The 15,982-nt window shown below is 34.2% G+C and overlaps 2 protein-coding genes across 2 annotated transcripts in view; one reads left to right on the top strand and one right to left on the bottom strand.

Annotated features, from left to right (window-relative positions):
* The window catches only part of capza1a (capping actin protein of muscle Z-line subunit alpha 1a), a 21,053-nt gene extending 8,211 nt beyond the window's left edge, over positions 1 to 12,842 (bottom strand). The window contains exons 1-6 of the mRNA XM_056460460.1: positions 12,746 to 12,842; positions 4,766 to 4,829; positions 4,401 to 4,452; positions 4,057 to 4,120; positions 2,836 to 3,042; positions 2,682 to 2,761 (exon numbers count right to left, since the gene is read on the bottom strand). Coding sequence (XP_056316435.1) covers positions 2,682 to 2,761; positions 2,836 to 3,042; positions 4,057 to 4,120; positions 4,401 to 4,452; positions 4,766 to 4,829; positions 12,746 to 12,784 — 506 coding nt within the window. The 5' untranslated portion in view covers positions 12,785 to 12,842. The remainder of the gene's footprint in view (positions 1 to 2,681; positions 2,762 to 2,835; positions 3,043 to 4,056; positions 4,121 to 4,400; positions 4,453 to 4,765; positions 4,830 to 12,745) is intronic.
* Positions 12,843 to 13,724: 882 nt separating this feature from the next.
* Positions 13,725 to 15,982, top strand: part of mov10a (Mov10 RISC complex RNA helicase a) — a 31,170-nt gene continuing 28,912 nt past the window's right edge. Inside the window, exons 1-4 of the mRNA XM_056460461.1 lie at positions 13,725 to 13,927; positions 14,144 to 14,249; positions 14,419 to 14,591; positions 15,630 to 15,871. Coding sequence (XP_056316436.1) covers positions 13,809 to 13,927; positions 14,144 to 14,249; positions 14,419 to 14,591; positions 15,630 to 15,871 — 640 coding nt within the window. The 5' untranslated portion in view covers positions 13,725 to 13,808. The remainder of the gene's footprint in view (positions 13,928 to 14,143; positions 14,250 to 14,418; positions 14,592 to 15,629; positions 15,872 to 15,982) is intronic.

Here is a 15,982-nt window from a genome sequence, read left to right on the forward strand (position 1 = left end):
TGTGCAGTTAAGCCATGTGTCGTGCTTTTTGTGTGAATAAAAGAGCACAACATTTGCTGTCTAGCGCACCTGTTCTTCATTCAGAAAACACATAATAGTTTCTAGATCGAGTAGGGTCATGATCTGGGTGGAGGCAGAGCTCATTCCACACATCTAAAGATCATATATCACACTTGAAAAGAAGCCAATAAATGCGTCACACAGCCTCATACAAAGCAAAGTGTGAACAACAACTGTGAAGTTTTAATGAGTAGCAGTCAGAATACCTACACCCTTTTTTATTATTATTTTTCACAGTTTGGCACAAATAGATGGTCTCAGCTGTCCTGAGCGCATCTTGGGAGTTTTATGCATATAGCCTACACAGTTAGTAACTGTTTCTCTTGGGGATGCCAGGTATTTTCAACACTAGCTGTAGTTAGATTTTATTGCTATCTGAATCAGAAATGTTAGCTTGTTGTCGACCATCTGCTTAAACATTCACAGCCAAAACACCTACTGTTTTTGATAACTAAGATTGTGTGGTAATTAACTGGTGTGTTTAAAGACTTTCAGTTTTTGAAATGATGTAATCTGATTATAAATATAAATGTATAATGGAGTGTCATCTATCATAATGAAAACAACAGAATATTTCTTCACTCTTTTTGATACCATGACAAAATTGTACACTTTTGAACCAAAATACAACATTGCTTTACAAGATCTTCTCCAAATACACTTTTATTTCTCTTTGGAACTCTCGGTAACACTTTAGTTTAGCTCATAATTCAGGATATTAACAAGCCATTAACTAGCACTACTAGCTTAATAAACTATTAATTAGTGGTTTATTAATAGATAGTAAGGTAGAAGTTGGGTTTAGGTATTGGGTAGGATTAAGGGTGCAGAATAGGATCATACTTTATAACTAGAACAGTAAATATCTAATAGGTTAGGTAATAAGCCAGTGGTTATTAGCATGAATTGTGACCTAAACTAAAGCATTAGTGAACTCTTTAATTCTCATGCTAAACATCAGTTTTTATTTTTGGTTTTATCTGGCAATAAAATACAAATTGTTATTATGGTCGTCTCCTTGAGCACCTACGTTTAAAATATGGATGTCTCAAATCAATATCTGCATTACTTCCACTTGAGAAACTTATGATAGACAGCAGAAAGTCTAGCAGTTTCTGGCACCTCTTTGCTAGACTTTGATGACAGTAAATAATATTGTAGATATTTTTCAAGACACTTCTATACAGCTTAAAGTGACATTTAAAGGCTTAACTAGGTTAACTAGGCAGGTTAGGGTAATTAGGCAAGGTACTGTATAATGATTGTTTGTTCTGTAGACTATCAGAAAAAAAAGCTAAAGGGGCTAATCATTTTGACCCTAAAATAGTTGTTAAAAAATTTAAAACTGCTTTTATTCTAGCCGAAATAAAACAAGTAAGACTTTCTCCAGAAGAAAAAATATTATCAGATCCACTGTGAAAATTTTCTTGCTCTGTTAGACATAATTTGGGAAATATTTAAAAAAGAAAAAAAAATTCAAAGGGGATGCTAATAATTCTGACTTGAACTGTATTTCTCATTCCCGCTCTATTTATTTCTTCTATTGTATGTTTTTTCTTCATTGTGCATTTGTACTTGTATGTTTATGCACGCTAAAGAAACAAATTAAATTGTAATTAAAAATAAATTAAAACGACATGAAATCTTTGTTGTTAATTAAAAATATTAATAAATGAATTATTACCCGAGTTAAATACAGTTCATATACATTTTTTTTAAATCACTGGTGTGTAGGATTTTGTCTGAAAGGAAAGGTGCATTCACGTTTTACCGGAACTTCATATTTGGTGATGTACTGTGTCGTTGTTGATGCGCTCAGACAAAAGATCTGAACCCAACACGATTCATTTATTTGACTCTGAGTCGACTATTACGTTAAGAATCAATAGTTTTAAACACAGTGCACTTTCAGATTTAACCCTCAGCTGGATGTTTTCATTCAGTTAGAGCTGTGTTACACACTGCATGGAAGCTCGTTTTAAAAAACCCATATTAGGAGCTCTTTAAAGATAATAGCCACGGCTGCATTCTAATTTTCATCAACTTTAAACTTAAGAAGAAAAACAAATCAAAAACTGACTATAAACTACTAACAAACACATAAAATGCAAAAACACACAACCAAATTACTACAATTCATAATAAAAAAATAGTAATAGCTATTAATGTTGGCACAATACTTTTAAAAAAATTCCATTTCCCGCAAACATTTAAGCGATGCTGAGATTGTGACTGTGATTGGCTGTGAAGCTCATCAGTTCACCACTGTTTACCAAGCGCAGACACAGATACACTGATTCATTTTAAAGCCGCGAAGATCAGCTGGTCTGCTTATGTGCTGACATACGAGCGACCCGCTAATAAATCAACTGATCTTCGTGGCTTTAAACCGCTCCAGTGTCCCTGTATCTGTTACAGCAGTAAACTGATGAGCTTCACGACCAATCAGTCATTTCTGTTGAGAACGTGCTCAACAGCGCTCAAATGTTTGCGGGAAAAGAACTTTAAAATTTCAGTACCGATTGGTACTGAACCTCAGTATCGTGACAACACTAATAGCTATATACGTTTATTAAAAATACTAAAAACATTGTAAACTATTGTATATAAAAAGGAATTACCAGAAATTTTGAGGTTGAAATCGATGACCCTCAATACAGGCAATGATGGTTTGCTGTCCATCTATAGTTTTTCCATAAACCTAAAGACAACAGTGAAGTGTCAGAAAAAAGTGTGGCGGACATGGCTTTAGGAGCATTACTGAGCTGAACTCACCGTGCAGACTCCACTGGGGTAATGGTCTTTAACGTACGCCCTCAGAGCCTCATCTACAGCGTCTCTCCACGGCCTGAGCGCCGCTTCGCCCTCATACGGCTGAGCTTCACTCGCCTCTTTCCTCAGGTGGTCGAACTTAAACGATTGTTTCTTACGAGGGTCAAAGAATTTGCCGTGGCCAAGATCTCCATGCTCTGTGATCAAAACCTGCAATCCAGTAAAAAGTCAAGTACTGTTTAATGCAAGGGTTCCCAAACTTTTCAGCTCACAACCCCCAAAATAACAATGCCAGTGACTCGCGGCCTCAAATATTCTCTGAGGTAGTTATAAATAAACAAACCATGCACACAATGGCACACACAAACCAATAGGCGCAAGACTTTTCATCATTTCATTTTGGAGAACGGCTTAATGTTCAGTTGTGGCCTGTATTTATTTTTAATGTACGTGAGTGCTGTAAAGGTGTCAGAAGGTTTAACCTGGTGCCATAAAATCAATGTGCTGCTTCTGACGCTATTGCTGTGTCTTTAATATAACGCAAGCACCCCAGGGGTCGCAAATAAAATGAAAGGCTGATGGCTTTTTATTTGCATGTTGTTAATTAATGTTTATTATTAACATGTAAACAATATTACTATTAACTACTATTTTTTTTAATAGGTTATGGATAAAATATGGTAGTTCAAAAGACAATGACCCAAAGCACACTGCCAAAATATCAATGGAGTGGCTTCACAACAACTCGGTGAATGTCCTTGAGTGGCCCAGCCAGAGCCCAGACCTAAATCCTGATGAACATCTCTGGAGAGATCTGAAAATGGCTGTACACGGTCACTTCCCATCCAACCTGATAGAGCTTGAGAGGTACTGCAAAGAGGAATGGGCAAAAATTCCCAAATACAGGTGTGCCAGGCTTGTGGCATCATAATTGTAATGTAATTGCTGCCAAGGTGCATCAACAAAGTATTGAGCAAAGGCTGTGAATACTGATGTACACATGATTTTTCAGCTTTTTTATTTTAATAAATTTGCAACCATTTCAAAAACTCTTTTGTCACATTGTCATTATGGGGTATTGTGTGCAGAATTATGAGCAAATAAATTAATTTAATCCATTTTGGAATAAGGCTGTACCAATAAATGTGGAAAAAGTAAAGCTATGAATACTTTCCAGATGCACTGTATATACAGTGCTCAGCATATAAATAAAAAGATACTCACCTGATCTTCACTTCCATCAAGTTTAGCAGGTGTGAACTGATCCATGTTATACTGGGCAAAGGCACTGTCGCAAACAGAAAAGTGTTTAGCACCATATTTAAAATTAATATTATTGGTTCATCTCTGATTAATGATTCAGACTACTTTCGATATAGCCACAGAGCTAAATATATCACTTCTCCACAGATCTGAACTAAAACAGAGACTGAAAACTGGCTGCATGAATGCTCGCGGCCTCTGAATCAAGACTTCCTTTGTATGGCAGGAAACCGACTTATGAAGGAGACGAGGAGGACAGTAACATAACATGCATTCATACAGTGCAGTAAATACAGACTACTCACTGAGCCGCCCCTTCCCTGAGCAGATTGTCATTATTGAGCAGTAGCCGCACATCTGAAAGCAAACAAAAAGCATCATGTGATGTCATGTGAGCATTATGATGTAAGACACATGGTGGCTTAAGAATAGTCATTATAATGTAATTCCTCCTAACATAACCTAATGACTTTTAAAAACTGTTTTTTTAGAAAGCAAGTGACATACTCGGTCAACTTACATCAATTAATCAACAATTAGGATATTATCATCAATGAAAACCACTGCAGACCTTTAGTGTTTGAATAGGCACTTAAAATGAAGCAAGCTAAAAATAGGACAAATTTGCAATAGTAATTTTAGTGTGTGTTTTCACGTTTAACCAATGTACCATTGAAGACTTCATTGAACTCTCCAGGGGGCGCATGGATGACAAAATTTGCAGCAATGCGGACCTGTGGAAAAACAAAAAAAATTTCAAATTCACAAACAACATGTCTTTTTGCGCTTATTTAAAGCTTAAACTTGCAGAAAATATTAAACACTTTATAAATATCCCCCCCAAAAAAACATTTTCAAGAACTGTGTTGTCAACTTTTAGCCTAATGCCAGTGTTACCAGGGGGGTATTCCAGAAAACAGGTTATGTCACATACCCAGATAAGTTTAAGGATATGTAAGAAGATAACCTCATTGCTCAGTCCCAAAAATTCAAGGTAATTCGAATATGCAAGTGATATGCAAAGAGTATGCAAGTTCCCACAACAACATACAGTATGCTCTGATCATAAGAGAACGTTTCAGGGTTGGTTCACTTCTGAGCTATATCTATATCTATCTATCTATCTATCTATCTATCTATCTATCTATCTATCTATCTATCTATCTATCTATCTATCTATCTATCTATCTATCTATATATATATATATATATATATATATATATATATATATATCTACCTATATCTATCTATCTACCTATCTATCTATCTATATCCATCCATCCATCCATCCATCCATCCATATATATATATATATATATATATATATAGTTAGATAGATAGATAGATAGATAGATAGATAGATAGATAGATAGATAGATAGATAGATAGATAGATAGATAGATATGTATGTGTGTGTGTGTATTTCTTACAATATTTCTTAATACATTTAGTAAGTACTCAACAAAACTGTTATTTTTCATTTTTTATTCTTATCTCGCAGGACGGATCTGCTTTTTTGTAAATATATGCATTCAATAAAATGTATCATGATTATGTCTATTTATTTTTGGGCATTTTTACCTTTATTTTGACAGGAGAGTATTATGACAAGAAGTAGGAGAGAAAGATAGAGGGGATGGGATCGGAAAAGGTCAGCGAGACGGGACTCGAACTCAGGACACCTGCAGCACTGTTTTGCTATATGCAGGCGCAACTAGGCTATCAGCACTGACCAATTATGTAATTTTACTATAGAAATATATTTGACATAATATATATTTACTAGGGGTACAATGGTTAAATCTCCTCATGGGTTGGTGTGTATCGCGGTTTTAGGGTAACATTTTCGGTACGGTTTGTGCTATGCTTAGAAAAAAAATGCCTACAGAACAATTCAAAGAACAATAAACATATTTATTAAGTAACAAACACCTGCCAATGCAACAGCTTCACACATGACTGTATATTTGCATGTTCTCGCATTAATTATATTTAAAGTAGGCCATTTCGAAAATTGTATGTTCAAATAAAATGTTTAGGAAAATAAAGAGAGAAAAAGCTTAAACTTCCCCCTTTTCTATTTTACATATCGACTCAACGGTCTCAACCAATTATGCAGATAATAATGATGTCAAAGCATCTTAATAATTAAGCACTTTTAAAGTATTGATTATTCTGTTTACATTATGCTAGCAAGGCAACATCGCATTTTTATTTATGATTTCCTTATGATTTTATTATGATTCCAGAGAGCTCCGTTTCACTTATTAGCACCATCAAAGTTAATGAAACTTAAGCAAATAGACAGCATTCGGCTCTTCTCTCTTAATTCAGCTGGAACAGTCAGTCGAGAAGAAAACTATTCTTGGCACAATGGGTAAACAGAGTAAATAGCTAGAGCGATCAGGTGCGGAAGAACACCCAGAAAAAGCGGGACTGAAGTAAGAGACCTGCTGTATGTCCGCATCAGTATGAGACGCTTCTGGGTCTGGACACAAACCTCGATCTGGCTGTTAGTGACCACTGACGCACGTGCAATGAGCGTGAAAGGTAATCGGAAGTGTAAAAAGGCGGAACTGCTTTGTTGAGGTTGTTTTTATTAACAAATATTAATAATGCTTATTCGGAACGGCGGATCACAGGGCGCACTGAACCATGGGAGGACAACGGGACGATATAGTTTTTTTCTGAGAACTGTTGCATCCCTGATACTTACATTAATTAATTTAATTTAATAATTTGAAAGTGTTTCAGGATAATCAATTAATTATCAATTTAATAATTATGATTTTCATCATAAAAACATTATAATTCTTGTTCCCAATACATATATTAAAGATTTAATATAAATATATTAATGGGGGGTGATATGCTTTAAAGTCTGTGAAATTAAAATTTTAAATGTTTATTTTGCTAGCACACATTGCTATACCTTAGGTAAACAATTAATCCATGCAAGTTAATCCAGTGGTAAATAGGTTTTAGTAATTTTCAATCAAATTCTGACCATTTGTTTATGCATTTGGAGTAACAATCCTTCACACGGACTTAAAGTATAGAACTCGCTCTTAAACAGAAGACAGAATGGTGTCTTTTTCCATGGAGACTCATGGTTTTGCTGTTCTGTTGCAAGTCTTTTGTGTTCACAGTTAAAGTGGTGCCAACCGAATGGCAGGAGCAATTTTTGGTTCAGCAGATGTAAATTAAATGGATAACTCACCCAAAATGAAAATTTTGTCTTCCTTTACTTACCCTTCACCTGTTGTAAATCAGTTTGAGAAAAAAAAGATACACTGAAAAATATTGGAAACCTGTAACCACTGACTTTCAAACTATTTGTTTTTCCTACTATGGAAGTCAATGGTTACAGGATTCCAACATTCCTCAAAATATCTTCTTTTGTACTAAACAGAAAAAAACAGGTTCGGCACAAGTAAAGGGTTAATAGATGACTGAATTCTCATTTTTGTGTGAACTTTCCCTTTCATTTGCTTTCTATAATAGACCCCAGCTGCCAGAGGAAACCCAAACAACACTTATCGGCAACGAAACTGGTATCTTTGCACTTCCTTTGGAAACAGGTCAAATGGTGCCTGAAATGACACTGAGCTCTGCCACGGGTCACTCCTTACAAGGCCGCAGGATTGAGGCTTTTCTTAGCAGAGCACATGTAAGCATTATGGGCTTGAGACAAGTCTAGCTCCGGGTACATGAATGACTTTCATTCTGGAGCTTTTCCAGCACCCATTTCCAGTGTGGAAACCTGACAGACCAATCAGAACAGACTAACACATGTGGTGAAGTCCACCAGTAGAGCATTCAGGCTAAAACTAACTCTTGTCAAGATGCAAATGAGATTATATAAACCATAATAATTATAATTATTAACAGCCAGATTACAATAACATTATTTGATTTTAATTTAACTGACTGATTCTAATAAGTAATATTGATCTATAATATTTTTATTGAGCAATGACGTTTGAATTGACTTAAAGATTTAAATAAAATTTTAAAAAATAATTTAGTTATTTTTTATTTTAAATTAAACATTTATAATGTTGCGCTAAATTATTTTATGGCCTTATGATTCAGACAGAATTGCAAAATACAGGTTGTAAAAAAACAAAATTTGTGAATATTAAATTTCAACATTAGGAATTCAATTTAATATTAGAAAGAATAATACTACAGAAATATACTATTGTACAATAGCCTATTACAGCACTTATATCATTACACAGCACTTAACACTTGTACAATAGCACTTATATCTTTACAAATAATAATAAAATATTTTAATTAATAATTAATAATATATATTTTTTAATAATATAATATTTTTAACTTTTCTTTGTCTTTGTATGATAATTGATGCGCTATTTTCCTGTGAAATAATGTTTTTGAAGGTAAAGGTAAATATTTCTTGTATGGTTAATTATGGTATTTTGAAATGAAAATGAGACGAGTGGCCATCTAACTAATGACGTAATGTGATTGACTGTGGGTCAAAAGGCCGGAGTGAGAGAGGATTGTGTCACACACCGAGTAAGGCATTGTGCCAAAACGTTTGTGTATTGTATCACCTGAAGAATGTAAAATAAAAACTATACAAAGCAATTATTTAATGAGTGCGAATCATGACCTTCCGAATAACCTTTCTTACAAAAATGAAATGTATAAAAAATAAATCTTGTTTTATAAGAGTTTACAAAAATTGCATTGTTTAAAGTTGCATAAAAAGTTGGGCTGCACAATATATCGTTTCAGCATCGATATCGCTATGTGATCATTCACAATATTGACTTTGGATTATAATTATATATGAAAACATGTATAATACAATAAAAGTGGTTTTGAAGCTGTGACTGTGTGAGGGATTTTAAAGCATTCAGGCCTAAGAAATTGTAGCGAATTGAATATTTATAAAACGAAGACTATGCAGTATTGTTTTACATTTGATTATTCAATTGCTGTATACCTGCTGTATACCTGAATACAGTTAGATTCCTCTGGATCCAATCAAACACTGTTTATTTAATTTGTATCTTTTTCTTTATTGAATTTGCCTATGCTTGTACTAGGTTATTCCTTATATTTTATGCATATGAATTCCTCTACACTGAAAAAAGTGTTGCATGCAAAACTGTTGCAAACAATTTATTGGTGTTGAAATTAAACAAACAAATTAAATTGAGCAATGTTCAACTTAATTTCTTTGTTTAAATTCAGCCCAAATAAATTGTTTACAACCACTTAACGTAAAATTCAACACATCTAGTTAACTAGTATTAATATGGGGCTATATAATCCCAGAATAAAAAAATATTGCAATGTTAGATTTCTCCAGTATCGTGCAGCCCTAGTAAAAAGTATTATTTAATAATCATTAAACTATTCAAATTGCAGGTCAACTGACTGTCATTATTTCAATTAAATGGATATGCTGTTTGATTACTACTTTTTATTTGAACTTTGATGATAAAATACAGAACAAATTAAGGAAAATAAAAATTAAATATGTTTTATCAGGCCCTGAAGATTTCAAATAAATGCTTTTGATTTAAACGTTTTATTTATCTAGATTCATTCAAAAACCAAACAAATAAAAAAACAACAAAACGTATGTGCTTCATTGAACCTTGAAATATTTCTTTGCATGACAGCATTTCTGACATTTCTGAAACAGAGTTGATCTGACGTTCACATTTCCTGTTCCCCGACTAAAAGAATGTGCAGTTCTTGGCTTCCTTCAACCTTGATTGCTGATATGAACTGAGGTGAAATCAGTTCATTAATAACAACATTCAGCTTCAGATTGCTCATAAGCCGACAGCTTGTCGGTCGCGAAAATCTACAAGTCACTCAATAATAAACAGTTTATTTGTTAAATTCTCAGACTTGATCAAATATCTAGTAAAAGGAAGAGGCTCCGTTTTCACAGTATAGAAGGCAAAAGGAAACTGCTCAATTCCCAGTCAACTCCTTAAAAGTTGTCAAAACATAGACACTAAAGAGTTAGGGCTGTGGAATATGATGATATATACAGTTGAAGTCAGAATTATTAGCCCCCCTTTAAATTTTTTTTTTCTTTGTCAAATATTTCCCAAATTATGTTTAACAGAGCAAGAAAATTTCCACAGTATGCCTGATAATATTTTTTCTTCTGGAGAAAGTCTTATTTGTTTTATTTCGGCTAGAATAAAAGCAGTTTTTAATTTTTTTAAAAATATTTTAAGGTCAAAATTATTAGCCCCTTTAAGTTTTATTTTTTTCCAATAGACTACAGAACAAACCATCGTTATACAATAACTTGCCTAATTACCCTAACCTGCCTAGTTAACCTAATTAACCTAGTTTAGCCTTTAAATGTCACTTTAAGCTGTATAGAAGTGTCTTGAAAAATATCTAGTCAAATATTATTTACTGTCATCATGGCAAAGAGAAAATAAATCAGTAATTAGAAATGAGTTATTAAAACTATTATGTTCAGAAATGTGTTGAAAAAAATCTCTCCGTTAAACAAAAATTGGGGGAAAAAAATTAACAGGGGGGCTAATAATTAAGGGGGGCTAATAATTCTGACTTCAACTGTATCGTAATGACAAAATTAAAAAGTATATCGTTTCATATTATGCTCTTTAGTTTATTTTGTGGAGTCACAAATTACACTGTTTACGGTAATACTTTTTAATCATTTGGATGATTACAGTGAAGGCAGAAACAAAAATAACAGCATGAAGAGAAAGTTGTATGCTTGTTATTACATTTACCATTTTACCTATTTATATGGGTACTTTATATTTAATAATCATTTTTATTTTAAATTAGCTTTTCTACTTTCTTAATCAAACATTTGCCCAGAATTTTTAAACAAAATGAGAAAAATAAACACATACACAAAAAAATAATGCTTGCTGTTTGTTCAAATGTATTTATATAAAATAAGCTAAAACAACACAACTCCAGTTTTTTAGGGGGACAACTTGTTTATGTTCAATCCACCTAAATTTGTTAAAAAAAAACAAAAAACGAATAAGTTAACTTAATTCCTTCATGTTGTCCCAACACAAATCGATTATGTGGAACCCAGCATTATCTCACTGCAATACGTAATATTTTGATGTAGTGGATAATTCGTCTGAAATTGTCTAATCTTATTTGTACAATTCAGTACGATTTGCTCATCCCCCAATGATCGTTGGGTTTAGGGGTTTGTGACCTCGCCCAGTTTTAAACATCGTACATTTTCGTATGACCGAACTTTTATTCAACTGAATTAGCCAATAAACTGTCAAAATGTAAAATAGATATGGGTTCTTGTGAGATTAGCCTGGTGAAACCCATTATTTTTCAGTGTATATAAAAGCAGATGGTTCAGTAAATACGTTCAAATACATATAAATATATATAAAAAAATAGTTATTTTCATGTTAAATATATAACCTAACTAATAAAAATTAATTAAATTGTCAGAAAATGTGCTAAATTTTTATCAGGTTATGATGAAATTACTTATATCCTGATATGAGCTTTTTTATGTCATACGGCCCAGTTATATTTATTCTCAAAATGACCTTTTAATTATTAAATGTAATTATTTTTCATTAAAAAAATCCGTGCCCTGGAGCCCAGAACAAGTTATGCAATCTTCTTTCACCGTCTAGCTAAACAAGATATCAGTCTGATCTAAAATCCACATCTATGCTAACCAACGCTGAGCAGTTTGCAGCTGCAAGAATCTTTCCACATGTAAGCATTTCTGAAATGCTTCTTCCCTCCTTCAACTGGCCTCAACACGACTGTTTCGACTTTGCAGAGGCGGAGGGGCGCGTCCGCTCTCTGGAACAGCCGGGGCCGCGCGTCGGCTCGGCAGCAGCGGGAGCGCGGAGGGACCCCGGAACAGCCGCGCGCATGTAAGAGCATGCAGAAGAGGGCTGGGTCACCGACACTCAGCTGAGAATACAAACAAGACCAGAGCTGAGGTTGCGCCCCTGTTTCTGTGCAAGAACAGCACTTCCTCTTCATCTCATTACATGACGAATAATGAAATAAAACTATGTATATATGAGATTACAGCCACATCTATTACAACACGAGGAATCCTATCGTTAATTTAAATAAGTTTTAAGATCGCACGTATATTACACACCAACTGTATACCTGAGGAAGTTGTATGACTGAGATTTAAAAGTGGAAAATCATAAATAACGTTACGTACATTATTATATTTAACATATAACGTTAATTTATTAACCATGATGAAGTGCGGTTTTCCTTATTTATATGCCACACCGCTCCGAGCCACAACTAATAGTCGGTAAACTCTCAAACACTTCTAATAGTGAATGTGAAACTGTTCGCTTTATTTAATTAGACCCAATTTCAACATCCAATACTTAAGTAGTAATCATATCAATCGCTAATCTCAGTCACTAGCGTCTCTGAGAGTGCGATCATCGATTAGATCGAGTTTCAGTTAGCTTGCTAGCTTCCCTAGCGCGCTGTTCATCGCGGATTTTGTGGACTTCAAAACGTTCCTTATGCGTAACGGCATACACGACAAGTTTATGACATGTAAAAGTTGTGCGTACAGCAGTATCAGACAAAAGAAGGTTTATCTGGAAGCCTCAATTGATAATCTCATACCTTCTCATCGTCGGAAAGCTGTTCCTCAAAGTCCGCCATCTTGGCTCAACTGGACCTGCCCTGTCAAACTGCATCACGGGAAAACAATCATAAACCTGACAAAAGAGCTCAAAATTACATCTTTACGCTCTGTTTGGTTTTCGAAGTTTGCTTCCTGATCTTTGTGTGTCACGTTAGCTTGAATGGAAATTATATACAATGAGTTATAGTTTAGCAGAAATGTATCTTTCTCTCATTTCTCTCATCAGAAAAGTTGCCAATAATGTTTCAAGTTAATAGTTTGAAGACAAATAACAATTTGTAGGATTATACACGCATATATAACACGTAAGATTATTATTGGTGTGCTTTATTTTATATTATAAAGTATTGCACTATGTGTAATTACTTTACAATTTCCATTATATATGTAAATTGTTTTAAATGCAAACTATTTTTTTTTAATAAAGCCATTTTATAAGTATCTAAATGTTGTGCTAAAATATTTATTTTGTACGTCATTGTAAATATTACACTGCTTAAACTTTGTAATATTTTAATTTTTAACATTCTACATTTTCACATTGTTCTGTTCAATAAAATTGTATCAAGCCATATTTGGCCATGTGATATGCACTAATAACTACTGCAAAGACATACACATACTTTATAAAATCATTATCGACAAATTTTCATTGAACTTTGAATTTAAAACCCCATCCTATCCATGAAAAATCCCTCTCCTTTATGGATATTATGTAACACAACAATTTTAGGGAGTATCAAAAAAGCTTGGCCACATTATGAATGTTCATTTACTCATATTTTGCAAGGAAACCATTCAACTTATACAAGCAATTGACTCATTTTAGATGTTTAAGTTATTTATTGGGTGATACAGCACCAAATAATCAAGTGATGCACTTAAATGCTAAATAGATTTCAGGGCTCTTTCGTATTATAAATAGTGCAGTCATTTGTTGACGCTCCCTTGCTTTGGTCCGTCACCGTTAGTTTCGATTCCGGAATAGCCTAGACCCGAAAACATCCCCAAAACACCGACTTCATAAACGACAGCACAATCATGTCAACTGTCAGATCATCATACGAAGTTGGACTTGATTTCCTCCAGTTTCTGGGGCAGCGGATCTCGAAAACTGACAGAAACGAGCTTCGGGATATTTACGACTTGGAGTTTAAAAGGTTTGCAACAGTGACTCAGAGTCATCGGTTCGGTTCAATGTCTGCCTCATGATTCATTCATCTTAAGTTTTGCTCCACTCTGTCGTTGTACTTGAACAATGTTCATAATAAAACATAACATGGTTTGAATGTGTTTTTGTTTGTTTATTTACGAAACTACCGTGCTGTCTCAGCGCATCTCATTCTACATTGAACTGACATTGTGGTTGTTTCTAGGGATGGAAGGGAAGAACCCTCATTTTCCAAAGTGATCCGTGCCTTATCATGTTTCAAGAAAGCCAGATCATCACACGGGAAGATTTTTTTTCACTGGAAACCAAAGGTGAGGTAAAACACTCTTAGATTAGATATTTTGGGTATTTGGTTCATTTTGTAAACTTTGAGATCTGCTAGTGTACTCATAAATGATACAAACCTCATTAATCTATTCATCAAGCCATTTTAACTCATTTTTAAGTTACCTTTTCATCATTATTCTGCTTGTCTGACAGATGCGTGTGTACTACTGCGATCAGTGGAAGCCCTTTGTGCAGCAGAACCCCAACCCATCAGCCCCAGATTCTGACCCAGCATCCTCTTCTTCACCTCGTCCGACCATTAAACCTGTCCTGACCCCAAAGAAGAAGCTCGCTTCAGAAATCCTCAACAAACTCAGATCGAAACGGTGATCATTAGAGCCGCAAGACACAAAAATCATCTTTAATTTATATAATCATTAAAAAGTAATATAGATAGTTGACTAGGCATGAGTCTGTATATGATTCTGACGGTATGAAAACCTTGGATAAAAACATCACGGTATTGTGATTACTGCTCTAAAATACATTCTTTTTTAAATGCCTGGGTAAAAAACTAAAACTTTTTTCCCCCTTTGAAAACAATATATTTTATTTTTTGAAAGATTTATAATATTTTGGAGCGGTAAACATGTCAGGCTAAATAATTCAAATAAATCATTGACTTCTGCTGTCTTCATTAGTTTCAAAAACGCAGATTTCTTTACAATTTAAAATGGCATCTTTGGATATTTTTGTCTGCTCAAAATACTGTTGTCCTAAAAAACAACAACAAAAAAGTTAATTAAAAATCATACACATACCTTAGGACAGTGTTTCCCAACCCTGTTCCTGAAGGCACACCAACAGTACATCTTTTGGATGTCTCCCTTATCTGAACCATTCATTTGAGGTTTTCAAGTCTCTTCTAATGTTCTGATGAATTGATTCAGGTGTATTTGAATAGGGAGAGATTGAAAATGTGTACTGTTGGTGTGCCTTCAGGAACAGGGTTGGGAAACACTGCCTTAGGAACAGTATAGCAGAAAATTTTGGCGGTTTTAAAACCTTGGCTTTTCCAAACCGCGGTATACCTTGAAAACGGTTATCGTCCCATGTCTTTAGTTGACCCAAAAATAAAAATGTACTCATTATTTATACACCTTCAAGTGGTTTCTTTCTTCTGTTAAACACAAAAGAAAATATTTTGATGAAACCTGTAAACATTGACTTTCATAGTCAGAAAATCTAATACTATGTCAATGGTTACCGGTTTTAAACATTCTTCAAAATATCTTCTTTTGCGTTCAACAGAAAAAAGAAACTCATAATCTTTCAAAACAAGTAAAGGGTGAATAAATGACCAATTTTGGTGTGAACTATCCCTTTACTAATGTAAAAGTGACCCCCTTTAATCTTTGTTTCAGAGCTGAACTCATTAAAGACAAAGGAGGTATTGAAATATCATCTAACCCAAAGGCCACCAAAGGAAACGTTACGTTCACCATCGAGGAGCTTGGGAAGCTGTTCGTTGTGAAGTTTCACATTGTAAACCAAAGCGAGGGCTGCGTCTACTTCACATACTACACAGCTCTGCACAAGATGCGCTGCTTCACTCTTGTGGATAAGAGAAGAGTAAACCGTGTTTCTCCTCTTCTGCTCTGTCCAGGTGAGAAACACTTTAAGACTGTGAGATAGATAATAGATAAATAGATGGATAGATAAACGAATGAAAATGTATACAGTCAGTCAGAATTATTAGCCCTCCTGAATTATTAGC

Source organism: Danio aesculapii, chromosome 6 (genome assembly GCF_903798145.1).
Source record: "Danio aesculapii chromosome 6, fDanAes4.1, whole genome shotgun sequence".
Classification (NCBI taxonomy): Eukaryota; Metazoa; Chordata; class Actinopteri; order Cypriniformes; family Danionidae; genus Danio; species Danio aesculapii.